Here is a 20,739-nt window from a genome sequence, read left to right on the forward strand (position 1 = left end):
ACACAAAAACATAACATTTAAATAATTCAACTAAAACAATTTGTATTGGATAATATGTATTGTATTAAATACTGAATATAGAGTAGATATTAATGTGTGACTTTAACATTTTTTTTTATCAATGTTTAATTACATATATAGACAATCATATGACAATATGTGTCAAATTTATCTATGTATTTTTTCTTAAATTGAAGAAAATTATTCTACTTAATAATTTTTTTATATCTTTAATTCACAATTGCAAATGTCGACTTTAATTTATGATGAAATATACTCATAGTGTCCTTTAGGACTTTTTTTTTCTTTTTGGATTTTTCAAAATTATACCTGAGGTTGTTGAGTTTCTAAGGCATGTCCATGTTTTTTCATAGTTACAAGTTGTGTCCTCTAACTTTAGGTGTTTAATCAATTATACCCTCTAACTAACGTGCACTCAATGTTAGTACTTGTAAAAAAAAAATGGGAAGTAATGAGAAATGGTTGAGAAAAAAAAGTACATTGAGAGCTTGACCATTTCAATAGTTGCTTTTAGAAAAGGAAACAAGAAAACATGGAAAAAATGATTAATGTTAATCCCCTTATAAGACTTTAAATCAATTTGGCGGTGAAAGTTTCTCTCCAAACTAGGGTAATCAACAATACTATTAACATTGGGTTAATGTTAGAGGGTATAGTTAAATAAATAATTTAAATTGGAGGACACACCTTGTAATTTTGAAAAAGAATAGGCATACGACATACCTTAAAAAACTCGACAACTATGGAGTTAGGGGGTATATAACTTAGAAAAACCCTTTCTTTTTAAAAATAAGGGCAATTGTGAGCCGTTAGATATTGTACACCAATAAACCCTTACCCAACACCTTCAAACACATTACAATCAACATTCTCCTTCTAAGTAATTACCATTAACCCCGCAAAACCCTTCTCTTTTTCCTCTTTCATTTCTTCTTCCGAGAGCAGCAGCAGCAGCAACCAGCAACCAAGCCATGGCTGCTCCCGAAGCTCCCGTACGCTACGTCGGCATCGACCGCCAATCCGCCGCCTTCCGCCTCATGAAGCAAATGGTTCTTCACTTTCTCTCTCCTCCAATCCCTTTTTTCATCTTCAATTTGTTCCAATTTCCAATAATCTTGGAACTTCGATTTCTAGGGTTTTTCGTTTCATCGGAAGATAATTTCTTGATTGATTTGCTTTACCTTCTCAATTTAGGGTTGGGAAGAAGGCGAAGGTATTGGGAAAGATAAGCAAGGTATCAAAGGTTACATCAGAGTTCAAAACAAACAGGATACTTCTGGTTTGAATTTCTTTCTTTCTCTCTCTTAATTTCTAATTTCCTTTTATTTTTAATAATCTGTGAATCTGTTTTTTTTTTTTTTGTTGAAATTGGTTGTAAAAATGATGAAATTATGTGAAATGTTAATAGGTATTGGAGTTGAGAAGCCTAATCATTGGGCATATGATACCTCACAATTCGATAATATATTGAAAAAATTGAAAGTGGTGAGCTTACATGATCAAATTTTTTTCTTCGTTTGTTTATAATCATACCCATTTAATTAAACATCATTAAATTATGATTTCTCTAGCTCATGTTATTCCATTGATGTATGCTTTTATACGATATTCTACACAATTTATTATAAGAACGTCATGCAGTTATTATAAGAACCATCCATTACTAATGATAAATGTAGCTTGTTATTTTGATTCGTTGATTATTTTAAGTCTTAACATTACTCTCATAGCATTTTTGGGTGTCAATATCTTGGGTTTTCTATGGTGTACCTTTGTGTCTCTTTAAAATCTGTATTGTACTCTAAGAGGGTGTTTGGATTGAAGGAAATGGAGGGAAAAGAAGGGAAGGGAGATGGAGAGAGGGTGTATCTTTCATTTGGATAACAAATTAGGGATGAAGGGAATTGGAGGGGAGGGGGGGGGGTTAAATTTTAAGAAAATGATCTCTCTAACATTACCCAAACGATCCTGATTCCCCGTTACTTTCAAAATTTTATAAGTTTTAATTCTGCTGATGAAACCAAATTAGGTATTTATGTTAGTTAATGATTTGTACCATTTAAAATCAAATTAAGATATTTTAGTCTTTAAAAAAAAATGATAGTTTAGAGAATATCACTGTATAAAAGGCTCAAGATGCACAGTGGCAATAGGGATCCTATTCAGCATTTTTTGTGCTTAAGTGCAAGTGCACCTCATTAAAATGATCTCGCTAGACAAAAATAACACTGGACCCCTATTGCATAGGTGCCTTTTATACATGGGACTGTTGGAAATATTAATATCTTGTTATCAGCATATCACTTAACACAGTATCAACTGACCCAATCCTCCTTGGGAGATATGGTGGCTGAAGAAGAGGAGTGACTAGAGGAGGCTGTAGATGAGGTAGGGAGTAATTAGAGGCTGACAGAGAGGAAAAGCAGGATAATGATCGGTGGTTTGGTTTTGATGTGGTGGAGACTGAAGACTTATGCTTTTGCACCACTTTTGCTAGCCTACAGAAAGATAGATCCCAAAAGATAACGAGTGAGGTACATGCACACCATATAAAAACCCATATCTTTATAGGTATTAGTATCACTGCTGAAATTTGTAGAAGCAGGTGTACAACATAGATTTTCAAAAAATACAGGGATACATGGCTACATGCACACCATTAAAAAAAAACCCATATTTTTTTAGGTATTTGTATTACTGCTCTTTTTTTTTTTTTTTTTTTTTTTTTTTTTGCACGATTTCTTTGTAACATCCCTTGGTGTTGCTCATAGTATTATTGTGTATGCTGTTTTTTAGTTTCAATATCCTGTATTCATAGTTGAATTTTTCACAAGCCTGATTTTTTCTCCATCTTGCAGCAAGCAGCAGAGACAAATGTAGAAGGTATTTGCAACATTAGAATATTACGTGTAAATGAAACATATGTTGTTGTTCATCTGATATAACTGTTGTGGAGTTTAATTCGACCATTTTTTTTTTCATGCAGTTGAAGAAGATAAAGATAAGCAAGTGAGTACTGAAATTTGTGAAACTGTTGTCACAGTGAAATCAGTAAAGGTTACTCGACCTCAAGGACGGTATGTATTTTTGGCTTTTTGGGGTTGTGGTGTTTGTACTTTGTAGTTACTGCATGAATTCAATTAACGTTGTTCCAAGGATACTTTCTACCATGTGTATTTATTTTTTTTAAAATAAATTGTTCTTAATGATTGTTCAGGTATAAGAAGAGGGAAAAAGGAAAGCTAGTTCACAACTATTCTTCTCTGGATCTTGAAGGAATACTTGTAAGTATCTATTGTTAAAAATCTTAATGCTACATGTGTTGCATCTTGAAGTCTTTAGTTTTGTTGTTGGTAACTTAATTTTCTACTTCTCATTAAAATTTAAAATTAAGTTTTAGAAATTGTAAATGCTGATGTCAATACGTTGATGTACTGTGATCTATTTGACCAATATGTTTAATCTCAATTTTCATGCAATTGGAAATTGTGTTCTGTAGGGGAAGAAGTCTGAGGAACCGACAATTCCCACAGAAGATGAATCAGATACAAAAGTTTTTGATGAGCTTCCTTATGATGCTGAAGGTAATGTTTGGATCTATTTAGATCCTATTATATATGCTAACTGTCTACATCTGTTGCTTTAATTTTCCACGAATGTATAACAAAGTAGAGAGAATATTACACTATACAAACGGTGTTATTCCTACCCTAATATTTTTCTTAATATAAAATTTCCATTTCTTTTCTGTATCGGCAAGAGAGGTGTATTGGTTTGATTTGCTAAGCTTGTAGAGTATTGCATTTCAGACCTTCTCAACTCAGTCTACAGATTTCTACAGTTGATTATTTAGAGGCTTTGGTTGGCTTAATCTACTTATCATAGCCTTGGTGTAAAATTTGTGCCATGTTGGATGTAGAAGTTGTGCATTTGATGGAGGTAATTTAAATGAAGAGGAAACATAATTATGTAGGATTGTAGGATGTGCTCAATAATTTTTTCAACCATGCAAGGTGAACCCGCTTATTTAATGAGATTAAGGCACTTTAGTTTGATTGTCATGCAAGGTGAAACAAAAGGTTTAAGAATTCAGTTTGTCTTTGTCTTTCTGGGCTTTCACAATGCAAGATAATTTTAGGTTTTTGGTTCCATTTGTGGAATTATCAAGATTGGATACTGGGAATTTGCTGATGAAGCCTATAGGAATGTAGTGTTTGAGGGTTTTCTGTACTATTAACCTTTTCAGAATTTATTCATTAGTTTTACACTTGTGAGGCGGTGAGGCCTTGGCCTTGAGTTGTAAGGCTTAGGTGCCAAAAGTTCCTTGTTCTTTTACCTGATGTGTTTTTTCCAGCCAAGACTTGGATTTTAAAAAGCACGCCTAATAGTTTAAGGGTGTTCTTTTCTAGTACCTTTCCGGCCTACTCAGGCATGACAGCTGGTGCCTTAGCTATGTTAGGCTCAAAGACCTACATAAGGCGTGCGCTTATGTGCTTTTTTTTCTATGCTGGTTGGGCGTCAAGCCGTCAATAGCTAATGTGTAAGATATTTTTTAATTATATAAAAACGCTATGGGACTTTGTGATGGTCAGGTATACTTTAATCCTGGAGGAGAGAGAAACCCCATATCCCCCGTATCCATTCCCAAACCGCATGACCCTTTCACCTTTTCTCTAAGTTCCTTAATTGACTTATGGAACATTGAAAAAAATTAATAAGTTTATTTTATTTTATTTTATTTTATTTTTTATATATAAATTCAGTGTGCAATGCGCCTAACCTACAAAGACTTTTGCGCCTTGGTGCACTCCTTATGCCCTTTAAACTAATGACTTGAAGTCTTTTGACTTCTGTGCTTCAACCTATGAAGGCCATCTAAAAGTGGTCATCAAGGGAGGACAAACCCCCCCCACCCCCCTCCACCTCCTCTCTTCTCAAACAAAAAAATTCCCCAAATATTGCAACATGGTAGTGGGACACGGATTTTAAGAAGGGAAGAGGGATAGAGGAATAAAGATAGGGATCCATATGATAACGAGAGAGAAGAGAGAAAACATGTGCAAATAAGGAAATTTTGCAATATTTGTAAAACTTCCAAAAATGATAATTGCAATATTTGCAGAACGGAGAAAGTATTAGAGCAAATCTGTCTTACTCGAGGAAAGGGCAAAGAAAGTTATGACTGCAAAACAGCCAAGAGTAGGGTCTTTTGTCATGGCTTGTGAGAAGAAAATATCAAATGATATTTAGGAAAGTATTGTTGCTGGTAGCTAGTAGGATGACATGTATTCCATTATTGGCTACTAAGAATTATCGTCTTGGTACTTGTATCGGCATAACCGATCAATGGCTAACATCATTATGAGATGTAGTGATTTTTTGTTTTAAATTGTCAGAGCTTAATGCATTTTTGGGGTGTTCTGTAGCAAATCTAAATTCTGCTTTAGTGGCTTATCTATGTCAAGTTATTCATTTCTGGTTGTTGGTATGTTTATGCTGATGTTGCAGTCTTAGTGCAACTTGCTGGTCTCTAGTGTCTTTGCACCTCTCTGATATTGAATTACAATGATTGGGGGAGCAATAATAAAGACTTGCCATTTGTGAATTTTTTCTGGTACAAAATGGTTTCTATCTCTGGCTAAAGGTTACATATTATATTTGTTTACAGTAAAGGAGATTGTTGAATACCCACCAGAGTGGTGGGGCTACAAGTATGGTTTTGTTATTGGGGGTTTTCTTGGAGCCAAATCTAAAAAGAGGAAAGCGGCTGATGAGGCTTCTACTGGTAACAAAAAGATCGGTTTTGCTGAAGAAGATCAAGAGAATTTATACAATCTTTGTCAAGTGAGTAATCATCTTCCAATTATTTCGTCTATGATATTCTATACAAGATTAACGCATGGGACAGGTTATTATTATGACTCAAGCCTGGAAACAAAACTTCAAAAAGAGTAAATAATGACCTTTGGTACCTGAATGTTGCATAATTAATTAATTATATCATAGCATTGACTTCGTAATTCATATACTTCAAGTCTTCAATCAATCTTAATTATTTTTATAAGAATTTAAGCATAATATAGTATTTATTTGGTAAAAGTATGCAATAATCTGATGTGTTGCTTTTGTACCTGAAATTTTGTTCAAATGCTCAATTGAATTTCAGTTTTTTCCCCCCCTGTGGTTAAGACTCTTTATTTGTTGGGTTAGGTATGGAATTGGATTTTCTGGTACGTTGCATATGGAAGGCATATACTAGTAAATATTTGCAGACTTTATACAAGGAAGATCCTAAGGTCAAAGGCTTGCCAAGGAGTATTTGATGTGAAAGAGATCCATGTGATTCTTTTTCAGATCTAGCATGTATCTCTAATGAGCATAGCATGCTTGGCCCTTGCTTTGTTTTGTTTTCTACTGTTATTGAGAAGTAGTTCTTGAACTCCCTAGAACCATGCATATTGGCAGGATCAACGATGGCTGTTGTTTTCTTGTTGTTTATGTGTTACAATGGCAATTGAGGGAAACCACCGAGTAAAATTGAAGGAAATGAAAGTTGTGGATTAATTTTTCTAAGTGAGATTTCGTTTATTTTCAGGATAAAAAAACAACTGGGAGACAAGGTCTTGGTATGAAAGACAGGCCTAGAAAAGTTGCTGGTGTTCACTTCGGAGGGAAAAAGACGACCTTTGGTGACAGTAATAGTGATGATGAAGATTCTCAGAGTGCTGGTTCTGTAGAGAGAGAAGAACATGATGAGATGCCTGAAACCGACAGTGGTAGGGAGCCAAAAGTGAAGCTGAAAAATCTGTGCCGCCAGTTGCTTCGCCAGGTTTGTTTTCCTTGTATCAATAAGCCTTAAAGTAAATATGTCAGTTTTGCTGAGAAGCTAGGTGGTTGTTGCAGGTACCTGGAAAAACTTTAAAGCTGAAAGAGCTGAAAGCTATGGTAGATCAGCACTCTGCTACTGTTTTCTCTAGTTTCTCTTCTAAAGCTGACTCTCTTTCTTTTCTAAAACAAAAGGTATATTTTGAAGTTTTGATCTGTTGAATAAGTATTTCTGTTTATTTGTTTCATGCCTATTGAGGGAAGTTTTGATTGTAACACTAATGTTTGCATCTCATCCCCTCCCAAATGAAAAAAAAAACCCTAGAGCCGAGTAGAAAAGAGTTTCATATGAAGATTCTAATTTCATCTTCCTGTTTGCTGTAGCTTGAAGGAAGTTCAAAATTCTGCGTGGAGGGAAAAAGAGTGACCTTATCGTCAAAGAGAAGGTAAAATTTTGCAGATGTGTCATGAATGTAACGATATGTACATTGCAGATCGGATGCAAAGCCTCTACTACAGTCATGCAAATCTCATACTACTGTAAATCTGCAGTGGGCTGGGAGGTTTTAATTATTCTTATTTATACCTACTAGTCGTTATTTCTATAGATGTTAGTGGTAATGTTTTCCACAATGAGAATGTAATTCTTTTCTTTAGAAAGTAACAAGTGAGCATTATATTTATCGGTATCAAGTCATAGCATGCTTTCAATATGAAGGAATTAGGATGATATCATTGTATCACTCACTTTCTACCAGTAGTATCAAATTTTGGCTATTTGATTTGCTCTTTCATTACATGTCAATATTATGCTGTAATTACTATTTTTTTCTTTCTTCACTGTTAATATGACTACTTGATATTTGTGTTCTAAGTAAGCACAACTGCACAATCAGATACCGAGTCATTCTAAATTAAATTATCTAAAATATTATTGATTTATGTCTTATAATTCTGGATTTTAGTGAGAATAATTTCATCGCAAATAGATATAACATTAGATTTTTATTTTATTTTTATTTTTTCTTTCTACTGGAATGAAATTTGTTAAACGTGGTTTAGGTTCACATAGCAACCCTCAAGTGCAAATTAAAATTAAATATATATATATATATAAAAAAAAAAAAACTCAATTTTAGTTTGACAATGACAACTACAATTTTAGAAAGACTTAAAAACAAATTATCAATTGCATGTCTACAACAGTAGTAACTCGGTTTAAAAGCTTGTCATTATAAGTTATAAAACTAACTCAGCAATTATTATATAGATTGCATCGTATAATCATATCATATGTAGACATTTTTTTATGTCAACTAAAAAGAAATGGAGGAAGTAATATACTTGTATTAAGAATAAATAAATACTCTGATAAAATCTTACTAGTATTAAAATATAAACCTACATTGGATAGGATTAACACTAGTTCACATTAAATTAAAATAGAGCAACTTTCCAAGTTGGTCAATTATAACATTATATGATAGGAGACTCAATCCAAGTAACTGGTGTGCGTTTGCCATTGCAATATTTGCGACGAATTGACGAGCCATAGTCTAACTTGTACCACCTCCCATCCGTTAAATTGTAAATACAAGTGTCTGAGCAATAAAATTTACATCCAGACCACTTCTTTGTTACACGATCATCAGTGTTGTATATGCAATTAGGCTTAAACCCAGACACACCAGATACATCCACAGAAAACGAAGAGTTCATACCTACAAAGATTGCTCTGTTCCCCAAACTTTGCACCTTCTTAACTTGACCATCTTTGACATTAAGCTCAAGGACCTCAAATCGCTTGGTCCAACGACGAAGGTTGATCTTATCAATTATCAGAGCCTGACGAACAACCAGTAATTGACCTAAAGATTCAACCAAGTAATGACACCAACTTTCAATGTAAGAGCCTCCTTCATTGTCAAAATTAGTATCCAACTTGGTTACCATTTGATAACGAGGACTACCTTGTGCTGTACCAAATTTCACAATCATTCCACGGAACTCAACTCCATAAAACTCACCTTGATAAAATGTTATATCACGGCAAAAAAATCTAAGAAAACTATTTAGATAAACTAAGGGCCTTCCTCCTACTTGTGTAGAATCCGTCACTGAAGTCCATGTCTTGTCGCGGCTCCTCCAATAAACCAACAATGGTGCACCATTTATACTTTCAGGTGCCACAGAAAGAAAAACAACAAAATCAGAGGTAGTCGACGGATTTGCTGACAAGATGAGTTTGTCAATTGAGTATCCAAGAATAGGGGTTAAAGAGTACGAGTTTTCTTCCCAAGACAACAAGTACCCACCCATGTGAAGATAGCACCATTTTCATGATCTTAAAATTGTCTTTGGAATGAGGGAGATCAATGCAACGGACCTTGCCCCTAGAGAAGCTATATAAATGTCGCCTCTTCGAGTAGTTGTTTCTCTTTGGCGGCAGCATCAGCCATGGAACTCTATGCTCATCACTATTGACACAAGCTCTATGATGAGCCTCCTTGGTGGCTAATCTCCAACTAGAACAAATCCAACGCAAAGTCTCGAAGTCTTCATAGAGTTTTACATGCTCTGCAATCTTAGTCACCAAATCTTTTGACATATTAGCCCAATTTGCCATGTTTGAAATGAATTCTCCAAGCAAAATCTTGTTAAATTTGACGGTATATATTGTAATTTGTTAGAGATATGAAATAAGGTTTATGGTTAGGTTAGTATATCTCTTAAAAATATTGTTTATGAGCATAGGATAATTTTTTGTTAACATTTAAATTGTTTACATTAGTAAAGTAATAGGTAAATTGTGCAAAAAGTCAAACTGCATCAATTATTATAAATCAGTTTTTAAAACAAATGTAACAGCTACCCATAAACGGAAAAGGGTCTTTTGTTAAGTTTGACAGTGGAGTAATATATTAAAATTGTTTGTAAATTACTTTGGCTGGCAGCAATTCTTCTCAATAACTATAAGAACATATCAACATACAATACATGGAAAACACAAATTTTAAATCAAGTTAAGTTGTGAAGCATTGGGGCTTCAATATCCACTATCATGTGATTCATCTCATCGGGTTTAAGGCCTGTTCACATTTATTTAAGTTCAGTTCAGCTCCAATCAATTCAGTTAAGTTCAGCTCCAATCAGTTTAGTTCAGTTAAGTTCAGCTCCAATCAGTTCAGTTCAGCTCATTTCAGGAAGTGACATCCGCCCAGAAATTCCGGAAATTCCAGGCGGATCCTCCATGGAACATCCGGAATTTTTGGGCGGATATTTCAATTTTTTTAAATTTTTTTTTTGCCCGTTAATAAAATTGTTAATTTTTTTTTTCGGATTTTGTTTTTTTTTTGTTATTTTGAAGTGTTATGGTGATTATTGTTATTATTATTGTTGATATTATTATTATTGTTGTTGTTATTATTATGGTTAGTATATTTTGTAATGTAATTATTTTTAAAAATATGATAATTTTTATTATTTTGTTGATATTAGGTTTTTATTATTAATGTTAAGGTTATTGTTGTTGTTGTTGTTAATTTGTTTTTTTTTTTAGATTTTGTTATTTTTGTTGTTATTTTGAAGTGTTATGGTTAGTATTATTATTATTGTTATTATTATTATTATTATTATTATTATTATTGTTATTATTATTACTAAAATCGGATTTTTAATTTTATTTTATGTAGATCGAGGGTTCTGGTGCTCGACATGCAATATCACGACGTCTGAATGCGTCTGTTAGGAGACAGACATCTCGATCTTCACCGCTTCAGCGCGAGCAGCAGCAATACGGGTCTACTAGTGGTTGGTCGAGAGACCAACAATCTAGTAGTAGTCGGCCCTTGTACTCTGCAAGTGGAGCACCCATATCTGACGAGGAAGACGAATGTTCGGCTAGTCATGCTGGTGACCGGGATGAAGAACAGGACCCTCAGGATTTTCATATGTATATAGGGGTCAGTTTGGGAGATTTGTTGGTAGTGGATCGAGTCATCCTACTTCCAGCTCTGCAGAGGCATGGTTAGTGCAGGAACCGATGCCGGGTGGGCCTGAGGATGGGTCAGTTAGTATATCTGGATGCCGGGTGGGCACGTAAGTATTTATGCTTATTATTATATTAACAATGACTTCTATGAATTTTTGTGTTTATAATATGTTATTGTTTGATTTGCAGTGGATGGGTCGGTCCATGGAGATTCACCAAAGAGCACTAGCTGAGTATCTTGAAATGTCGAGTGAGACTCGAACAATGACTGAGCAGCTTGTATTTGATTGGAAGTCAAAAATGGGACTTTAGATTATTTTGATTAGATGTTCTGTTAGTGGTTTTAATTATGTTATGAACTTCTTTTTATTTATTTTTTTAAATGTAATGTATAAACTGGAGACTTATTTTATTTTATATTTGATGTTTTGTTGCATATCATGTTAGATTAAAAGCAAATACATTTAAAATTAATTTCATAATTCTAATTTTCTTACAAATGTTCAAAGTTAGTGAATGTACATTACAAACTACCTAACTAATACATCCCACATGTCCCTTCTCAATTGATATGCTTGATCCCATCCATTGACACTATCCTCGTGGTGTTCCGTCCACCAACCGGCGATCGGCGGGAGTGGTAAATCAAGTACAAGGTCAAGACGGATAAAATGTGATCCACCAACTGTAGCAATCACAAACTCTCAAGTCGGTGACCGAACCCCGTTGCGTGCCCTAAGCGGTAAGACTGTGATGCATGGGTAGTAGCAAGTTGGTACTAGGCCTACTCTGAGACAAATCACCCTTGCGTTGAACCACGTAGCAATAGGAAATAAATCTTGAATTGTAACCATCCAATGCCGCTCCCCGACAGTCCCACCATCCCATCGAATACGCTCCACGTTCATCCAAAATCGCCCAAGCTCGTAAATCCGTTCGTACAAATCAGGATGACCAGTGATCTCGTTCGCTATTGTTTCCCGAGCGTCAAACCACTGTTCATGGACCTGGTAACTCAAATCCCGCATCCTTTTCGTCTCCTTATCCAGAACTTTCAAGCAATGTTGAGACACTTTGCCATTTATACGTGACAGTGGCAACTGTCTGTACATCTGACCAATTTTAGACCTTGATGCCTCCAAGTCATTACGAATTTGTATGATGCGATTACCGATATGACAATGGACTCGGGCCCATACGGTATCCAAAGAACCTGCCAATGATTCTAATTAGTAAATTCAAATACAATTACAATTAATACAATTACAATTACGTAACAACGAGAACAACTAATAAAATAATACAACTAACCTGTGGATGATTCAAACCAAGTTTTCACTGCTGAATGTTGGCTCTCAACTCTGCAGTTGGTGGTGTTACCAAAATGAAGAACCTGGTTCGTCCAAAATTTCACAAATTTCTCCTTATGACAAAGCCATGTTCTCTGAACATACTGAATCACTTCTGGATATTTTCCCCACCTCACTTGCATGGCAGTTAGAGCACGATCATACTCCGCCTGTGTTGTTGCATTCACGATTTTGAACCATCTCCCAGCTCTAAAACTGACACCAACCGTCTTGTTTCCAAACATCTTCGTCACCTTAGCCTCCACATCTCTGTTAATGTGCCATAGACAGAGTAAATGTGACGTCCCTGGAAAGACTTCTCTCAAAGCCGCACATAGCCCAAGATCACAGTCTGAAATAAATACAGATGGCTCTTTATCAAACCCAATCAACTCCCTTAATCTCTGCAACACCCACCGATAGCTAGCCGTGCACTCGTCGCGCATGAAAACATATCCAACTAGAAAATTCTGGTTTTTCGGTGTCACGCCTACTATCTCAAAGAAAGGCATGTTAAATCGATTGTTCTTGTAAGTAGAATCCATACCTATGACATGTGGGTATGTGTGGAGTATGTTGACCATGATCGGGTGCACCATAAATGCATGTTGCAAAACGTTGTGATCATCGTTCGTGACCCAGTCAATGTATTTACTCTCTCTCGCCAGATGAAGAAATTGCTGAACAACTCCTCTTCCTTCGGACATCTCCATCCTGAAGTCATTTCGGAAATTGTAAATGTGTCGGATGTTTGGATGATCATCAGGAAATTGCTCGGCAATAGTGGACATGATGTTACGGGGAGCAACCTTGGACTTTGTCATGTCCCGCACAACCTGTTTTGCACCCGGACTCAATCCGTTCACTTTACGATGACCCTCTGGGTACACAATCATTGGGTGGTTATGTGTCCCGGTGTGATCATTTTTCGCAATGATCTTCCAACTTTCGGTGCTGACATCATAATATATCTTGATGTAGAATGGACAACCATTAGTTTTGGTTTTGGTGTCCTTCCGTATCGCGTTCTCCAAATCTCTCGGCTTGCTCCTTCGTGACCGATCACATCGCAAATACCGATACGGCCGACCATCTGTGGTTTTGTTATAAGACGATTTCACCAATATAAATCCCAATTTTATGGAAACACCATCAGCCCATGTAACTGCATCGTCAAATGTAGGAAAAAACGTATCGGTGACAAAATTCCCACTATAATTCACACCATCACCGCCTTCCTCAGATTCCATATCCTATACAAATTAAACAAAACATGCTTTATGTCAAAATAATAATAATAAAAACAATAATAATAATAATAAAAACAATACTATTAATAATAATAATAATAATAAAAATACTAATAACAATACTAATAATAATAACAACAAATACAAAACAATAACAATATTAATGATAATAAAAAATTATAATAACAACTACAAAACAATTTATAAGACCATAACATTAATTAATTAATAAATAATAATAATAATAATAATAATAATAATAATAATAATAAAAATAATAATAATAATAATAATATTAAAATTATATTTCTACTAATTAATAATAACAATATCAACAACAACAACAATAAAAATAACAGCAACAACAACAATAATAATATCAACTACAACAACAACAACAATAATATCAACAACAACAACTACGATAATAATAATAATAATAATAATAATAATAATAATAATAATAATAATAATAACAACAACAATAATAATAATAATAATAATAATAATAATATTTTCAATAATAATAATAATAATAATATAAATAATAATAATAATAATGAAACAAAAAATAAACATATTACTAATAATCATATTAATACAACAAAATTACATTAATTATCAAATAATAAATCACAACAATAATCACAAGACCACGAAAAAAATACATAAAAAAAAACTTAATAAACATAAAAAAAATTATATAAACGTACTTAACATTTTTTAAAAAAATGAATAGGGACATCCGCCTAAAATTTCCGGATGTCCCTTGGTACATCCGCCTAAAATTTCCGGATGTACCATGGAACATCCGGATTTTTTAGGCGGATCCCATCTTCCGCTTGAAATTTCGGGCGGATGTACCAAGGACATCCGGAAATTTTAGGCGGATGTCCTAATTACCGAAAATAAAAAAAAACTTACAGAATGATCCGACGTATTCTCCAGCGTATGTATGTTCCACTCGCCGTCCATGACTCAAGACCCGTCGGAAAGTTTCACGATTTTTTAAAATAGAAAATTTAGGTGGTCGTGGGGACCGATTTGGTTGCAAGGTCGTGGTGACCGATTTTGGGAGGCTCGGGACAACAATGTCGTGAAGTGAGGGGATTGTTTCATGTATTGTGTCCAAATGGGGAACAAGGTCCTTTTTATAACACAAATTGCATAAAGGGCATAGTGGTCCATTCAAGTCAAAAAGGGAGCGTTACCTGGTAAATTGGGAGCGACATTTAGCAAATAAGTAAAGTTTGAGTTAAGCTAAAATAAGGTGCCTCAACTTTAGTATTAGTAGCATTTTGGTCCCTCGTCTTTCAAACGAAGCAAATTGGTCCCTCAACCACCCATAACTTACTTTTCCGGTGGAAAAAAGATGAGTCACCAAATTTTAAGGACCAAAGTGCCCATGTGGCAATAAAATAAAATAAATATTTTTAAAAAAGTTTAGGGACCTATCCTATTTAGCAAAAGTTTAGGGACCATGATTAATTAATTTTTTATTTTATTTTTTTGTCAGCTTTTTTTTAAAAGGGAATCTTTTAACTGACATTAATTTTTTTTCCATCAACATTAATATTTTGGTTATGATTTGTATTAATAAAACTATAGAATTTCCAAAAAAAAAAAAAGGATTTTCCACCTTTTCTCACCCTGCATCACCAACAACCTGCCACAAACACACAACCCCATTTCCACCAGTCTTCAGCCTTACCACCGTAATTTATCAACCACGCAACCTAAACCTCTGGTTCAGCTGAACTATATTGCCAATGAGCCTGTACAGAATTAATTAAATCAGGAGGCCAAGATTAAATCACAAAATAAAACAAAGGCTGGAATTAAAAGATGGTGATTGCTGATGATCGTTAATGAGGTGCAAAGTAGGGGATTGTTTCCCCCATTAGAGCAGCCAAATCGAAAGAGAAAAAGAGAGGGCTTACCCTGTTTTTTTTTTTTAAAAAATTTCTTTATTTTTTCTTTTCCTATTTCTTTAATTTGAAGTATTTAATTTATTTTTCTGAAAGAAAGTCGAAGTATTTAATTTTTTAAGTCATATTTAATTTTCTTCTTTAATTCTTTAAATCATATATTTTTTTAAAAAGTCATTAATTTTTTTAAAAAGCAAAAATTTTTGGTATGTTTTCTTTCATTTTAATCAAAGTTTGTACATAATAAAAAATAAATATTAATTAGTAGCTGACAAAAAAAAATAATAATAATAATGATTTGTAATCCCTAAACAAACGCTAACTAGGATAAGTCCCTTAACTTTTGCTTAGTTGGCAGTACACAAACTCAAACTTTGCTGAGTCATAAGTTCCTCCACCAAAGATGGTGAGGCAAGGGTGGTAGAGGGACCAATTTGTCTCATTTGAAAGATGAGGGACCAAATATGCAACTAATGCCATATTTCAGGGACTGTAATTTAACTTATCTCCTTAAAGTTTACTACGAAGTATTTTTCAAAAAAGAATATGGACCTTTTTCATACTTATTTTAAAGAAAAAATATATAAAAAAAAAAGTTGTTGAAATGATAAATATTATAAAAATCGGTAAACCGTGCATTGCACGAGACCATGACTCAAGGAACTAGTTTGTACAAAATAAACTTTAAGAAAAGTATATATACATTAATATCGAAAAATAATAGGAAAATTTATCATTAAAATCTTTTAAAAGAACCATTTTGCAAATAATAATTGTTTCGTACAAGCGAGTGTACCATGCGAATTCTACACCATCACCTTATGGATAAAAGAACATTAATTATAAATAAAATAACATTAATAATAAATAAAAGAACATTACATATAAATTAAAAAAAAAACATCATATATAACTAATATATAAAGGAGATTGCGACACTTGGCGTTCCAAATTTTCGCCAAGTTCAAGTGTCGCACCACGTTGGATAGATTTAAATAGAGTTCATAAGATAAAAAAGTTAATTTAGACTTCTATTTGGATAAAATTTTAGGATAAAATTGTTAGTTTAGAGTTTTATTATCGATAAAATACCAATATTTCATATGTACAAATTGAATTATAATTTTATTTAATAAAAATATTGTATTAGATTCTAATTATAAAAAATTATCATATAAATTTAATTATATTTTATATCATAATATTTTTTGGAGCGAAGGAAGTAGTTTAAAGCGTAAAACATCCATTTATAATATATACTAATCGGTTAAAATTATATAATTCATAATCTAATAGAATGAATACATGTCAATTAGGGTTGGGTCATGAGTTATTTCGGATTGAGTCAATTCAGGTTACGAGTTAAGAAATGTTCAACCCTTGCCCAAAGTTTTGTGTTTGGGTCAATCCAACGTGCTTTGAAAATTAATTTTATTTAGTTTATTTTTTGCTAACTTTGTTTTATTTTTTTAATGTATTAATTCGAACATTTTCATCAACATTATTATTATTAGTCATTACATGCATCTTAGATAGCAAATCGTCAAAAAATCACATCAATTCCTAACTAATTTTGTATCAATGATATATTTTAAAAATTGACATATAGATTATAAATTTATCTTAAAATTCAATAAATAACCCGGGCATCGCGTGTGGCACAAAACCAGTTTTTTGCAATATAATTTTATTATGTTGCATATATATATCAATATACTTCACAAAAAATTATATTAATATTATAAAAGGATGTTTTACGTTTTGAACTACTTCCTTTATTAAATGGCACAAAACGTAAAACATCCATTTATAATATTAATATACTTCACAATCTAATATAATTTTTTTGCAATATAGACCTATCAATCAATTAGGGCCAGGTCATGAGTCTTCTCGGATCGAGTCACTTTAGGTTACGGATAAATGTTCAACCCTTACCCAAAGTTTTGGGTTTGGGTCATAAGCAACCCGGGCTCTGCACGGGGCACAAAAATAGTTACTTATATAAAAGAACATTACATATAAATAAAAGAACATTACCTATATAAAAAAAAATCAAAGTTATAATAATTTATTATACATTATAAACGAACATTAATACATCAAAAAGAAGGTTACATATAAAATAAAGAATATTACATATGAATAATGGAAAAATGCTACCACCCAAATCCATGGAAGAAAAACATGAACGACTAACAATGGTAGTGCCAAAAATTCAAACAATCAAGTAATTTCATGATGCTATTAAAAAAAAAAAGTAATTTCATGATAATAAAGCTTCATATGAACAACAAACATTGTCCTTAAACACAAATATAGATAAAAATAGCAAGCAAAGAGAGTTCACCATTGAAGCACAACCTAGGGTTTCATATTCATGAAATATAACAAAGATGAACAACAAAAGAGAAATAATCATACCTCAAATGAGTAAGAAAACTCTTATAAAGTGAATTAATAGTGGAAATCAAGCAAGTAGAACACTCAATTGCAAGTTCTTTCGCCAAAATAAAAAATACCCAAAATTCTCAAATCATGAAAAATCCAAAAATTTGATTGTGAAATTCGGAATTTAGAGTGTAAAATCTAGTAAAATTGTGTTTGTAAGTGATGAATTAAGCACATAAAGGCTATAAAAATCAAGAAATAAAATGAAAAAAGAAGTTAGAGGGAGAGGAGAGAGAGTGTCGAAGATAGAGAAAATAAAAGGGAACCTTGCATATAAAATAAAGAACATTACATATAAATTTCTTCCAAAAAATAAAATTACATATAGATAAAAACATTAAATTTTTGCCATACTTATTATGTGCTTAGGCCATGTACCTATACTTATAATAATGCACTGTATTAATCTTCCTGGTAATTTTTAAAAGGCACTTTCTCTAACCCTTGTCTTCTAATGCTGCAAGTAAAATTAGAGACTCGTTTCATGCCACTCCTCCCCCTAGTGCTTTCTTAATGAATTTTGTATCCTAGTTTAAGTATAACAAACACCTAGAAATCTTTTTCCTTGAGTGGGTTTTCTTTAGCATAATTGTTTTCATTCGCTTGATTATAGTCCCTACTCACGTGTTATATTCAATCAGTTTTAATGGAGTAACCTTCAATGTGGCCAAGAGGTACCTTGAAAATGTCTATTATGCCCCCTTTGTTCCCAACTAATTTACACATTTGCCGTTGTCACTAAGTGATTAACTGAACTCAACTGAACTGAACTGAACTTATTAATTAGTGATTTTTAACTACGGATTAGTGATCTTTGATTATTTATTACTATACATATGTGTATATACAAATGTACATATTATTAATATTATTATTATTATTATTAATTATTATTATTATTATTATTGTTATTATTATTATTATTTATTGATTATTATTATTAGTATTATTATTTCAATTATTATTGTTATTATTATTATTATTATTTATTGATGATTATTATTATTATTTATTACTTATTGATTATTATTATTATTATTATTATTATTATTATTATTATTATTATTATTATTATTATTATTGTTAATATTATTATTATTATTGTTGTTGTTGTTGTTGTTGTCGTCGTTGTTGTCGTTGTAATAAGAGCTTAAAAGAATGAAATTTGGCTTTATATCATTAGCAATATCATTAGACGTAAATTAAGAGCTGAACTGAACTGAGCTGAACTGAACTGAATTGAACTGAACTGAACTTATTAATTAGTGATTTTTAACTACGGATTAGTGATCTTTGATTATTTATTACTATACATATGTGTATATACAAATGTACATATTAATAATAATAATATTATTATTATTATTATTGTTATTATTATTATTATTATTATTATTATTTATTGATTATTATTAGTAGTATTATTATTTCAATTATTATTGTTATTATTATTATTATTATTTATTGATGATTATTATTAATTATTACTTATTGATTATTATTATTATTATTATTATTGTTGTTGTTGTTGTTGTTGTTGTTGTTGTCGTCGTTGTTGTCGTTGTAATAAGAGCTAAAAAGAATGAAATTTGGCTTTATATCATTAGCAATATCATTAGACGTAAATTAAGAGCTGAACTGAACTGAACTGAGCTGAACTGAACTGAATTGAACTGAACTGAACTGAATTTCAACGGAAGAGAACAAACCCTAAGTTGATTTGAGAGAGCCAAGGCTAACTGAAATGAAACTTGAATCTATACATTGTTAGTGACAATGCTTTGTCTATATTCTGTGGAAGATGGATTTTTATAACGTTTTATTGTAATTTACAAATCATTTAGGTGAGCAATTTATTAACTAACATTTTTTTAGAAAGAAAAAACTATTTTATGTGCTTATGGTACCAGAAATAGTTTTATAAGAGTTTTTTTTTTTTTTTCCACATAGTACCTCTCCCGCCGTCCAGCCACCACAACCCCCTTTTGCATCGGAAACCCACAACCCTTCTCCCGCCGTTCAGCCACCGCTACTCATCCCATTGCCCACCAAAACCCCAGTTGTCCTCCCCCCTGAACCACCACCCTCAAATTTCCCCTGCCTCGTCTCCACCGTATTATAACAAAGCAGCAGCCGCACCAACCACCAAAAACCACTGTCGGCTGTTCCTTTCACCTTCAATTATCCATCATCAATTCCCACTCTTCCACCAAACCGCATACATCAGCGTAACCACTCCCGAAAACCCCAAAAACTTCCATCAATAAATTTGTATTACTCCCAACATTTCAGAATTGACATATATAGTTTGACTAGGCAACTAGTATTACTAATTTAACAACAATTCAGATGACAACATTTGAGTTGTTTACCTTAGAGTTAATAGATAAATTTGTGCAGAAAATCAAATTGTGTCAATTATTTTAAAACAGATGCAACCCATAAATTGAAAAGAAACAAAAATCTAACAAGTTCTTTTGTTAAGTTTGACGGTTTATATATTGTACTTGTTTGTCAATTAGCTTGGTTGGCACTTGGAAGCAATCCTTCCGAATAAACTACAAGAACATATTTCAACACATGGAAAAACACCAATTTCAATCAAGTTGTTTGGTTAAGTTGTGAAGCATTGGCTTCAATATCCACTACCATGTCTTCAGATTTAACCACTGGAAAACTTCATTCTTAAGCAAGTTATATTTCATAGTTTGTCCCAATTTGTTAATCAAACATCTTCTCTAAATAGTCAGACATATTCATGTGTTGTCCATTATCAAGCTTCTTAAAATTGAAATCCTACATCAATTAATTAAACCCGTAAATTAGGGGATGCTCCAGTGTCCCATAGCAAGAAACAAATTTGTTTCACATATTGCATTTTTGTAAATAAACCAACAAGTTTATTCAATATTATTCAATTATGG

The 20,739-nt window shown here is 32.7% G+C and overlaps 2 protein-coding genes across 2 annotated transcripts; one reads left to right on the forward strand and one right to left on the reverse strand.

Annotated features, from left to right (window-relative positions):
- The first annotated feature begins 881 nt into the window (after positions 1–881).
- Positions 882–7,643, forward strand: LOC110722602. The gene is made up of 11 exons (XM_021901867.1): positions 882–1,070; positions 1,216–1,300; positions 1,430–1,506; positions 2,880–2,904; positions 3,008–3,098; positions 3,239–3,305; positions 3,521–3,605; positions 5,690–5,865; positions 6,617–6,850; positions 6,925–7,041; positions 7,231–7,643. Exons 1-11 carry the CDS (start codon positions 993–995, stop codon positions 7,294–7,296), a joined length of 1,101 nt encoding a protein of 366 aa, XP_021757559.1. The 5' UTR covers positions 882–992; the 3' UTR covers positions 7,297–7,643.
- A 3,898-nt stretch (positions 7,644–11,541) lies between these two features.
- LOC110722496 (protein FAR1-RELATED SEQUENCE 5-like) lies at positions 11,542–13,436 on the reverse strand. Its single transcript, XM_021901764.1, has 2 exons — positions 12,149–13,436; positions 11,542–12,050 (listed from the first exon to the last, which is right to left on the reverse strand). The coding sequence occupies exons 1-2, from the start codon at positions 13,434–13,436 to the stop codon at positions 11,542–11,544; spliced, it is 1,797 nt and encodes a 598-aa protein (XP_021757456.1).
- Positions 13,437–20,739: the final 7,303 nt, after the last annotated feature.

This window comes from Chenopodium quinoa, unplaced genomic scaffold, assembly GCF_001683475.1.
Source record: "Chenopodium quinoa cultivar QQ74 unplaced genomic scaffold, ASM168347v1, whole genome shotgun sequence".
Classification (NCBI taxonomy): domain Eukaryota; kingdom Viridiplantae; phylum Streptophyta; class Magnoliopsida; order Caryophyllales; family Amaranthaceae; genus Chenopodium; species Chenopodium quinoa.

Excerpts from the sequence above, each read along its gene's own strand:
- LOC110722602 (XM_021901867.1), top strand. The coding sequence starts at position 993 with ATGGCTGCTCCCGAAGCTCCCGTACGCTACGTCGGCATCGACCGCCAA. Across the intron at positions 1,071-1,215 it reads TCCGCCTCATGAAGCAAATG|GGTTGGGAAGAAGGCGAAGG; the intron begins GTTCTTCACTTT and ends TTCTCAATTTAG. Across the intron at positions 7,042-7,230 it reads TTTCTTTTCTAAAACAAAAG|CTTGAAGGAAGTTCAAAATT; the intron begins GTATATTTTGAA and ends TGTTTGCTGTAG.
- LOC110722496 (XM_021901764.1), bottom strand. The coding sequence starts at position 13,436 with ATGGAATCTGAGGAAGGCGGTGATGGTGTGAATTATAGTGGGAATTTT. Across the intron at positions 12,051-12,148 it reads TTGGTTTGAATCATCCACAG|GTTCTTTGGATACCGTATGG; the intron begins GTTAGTTGTATT and ends AATCATTGGCAG.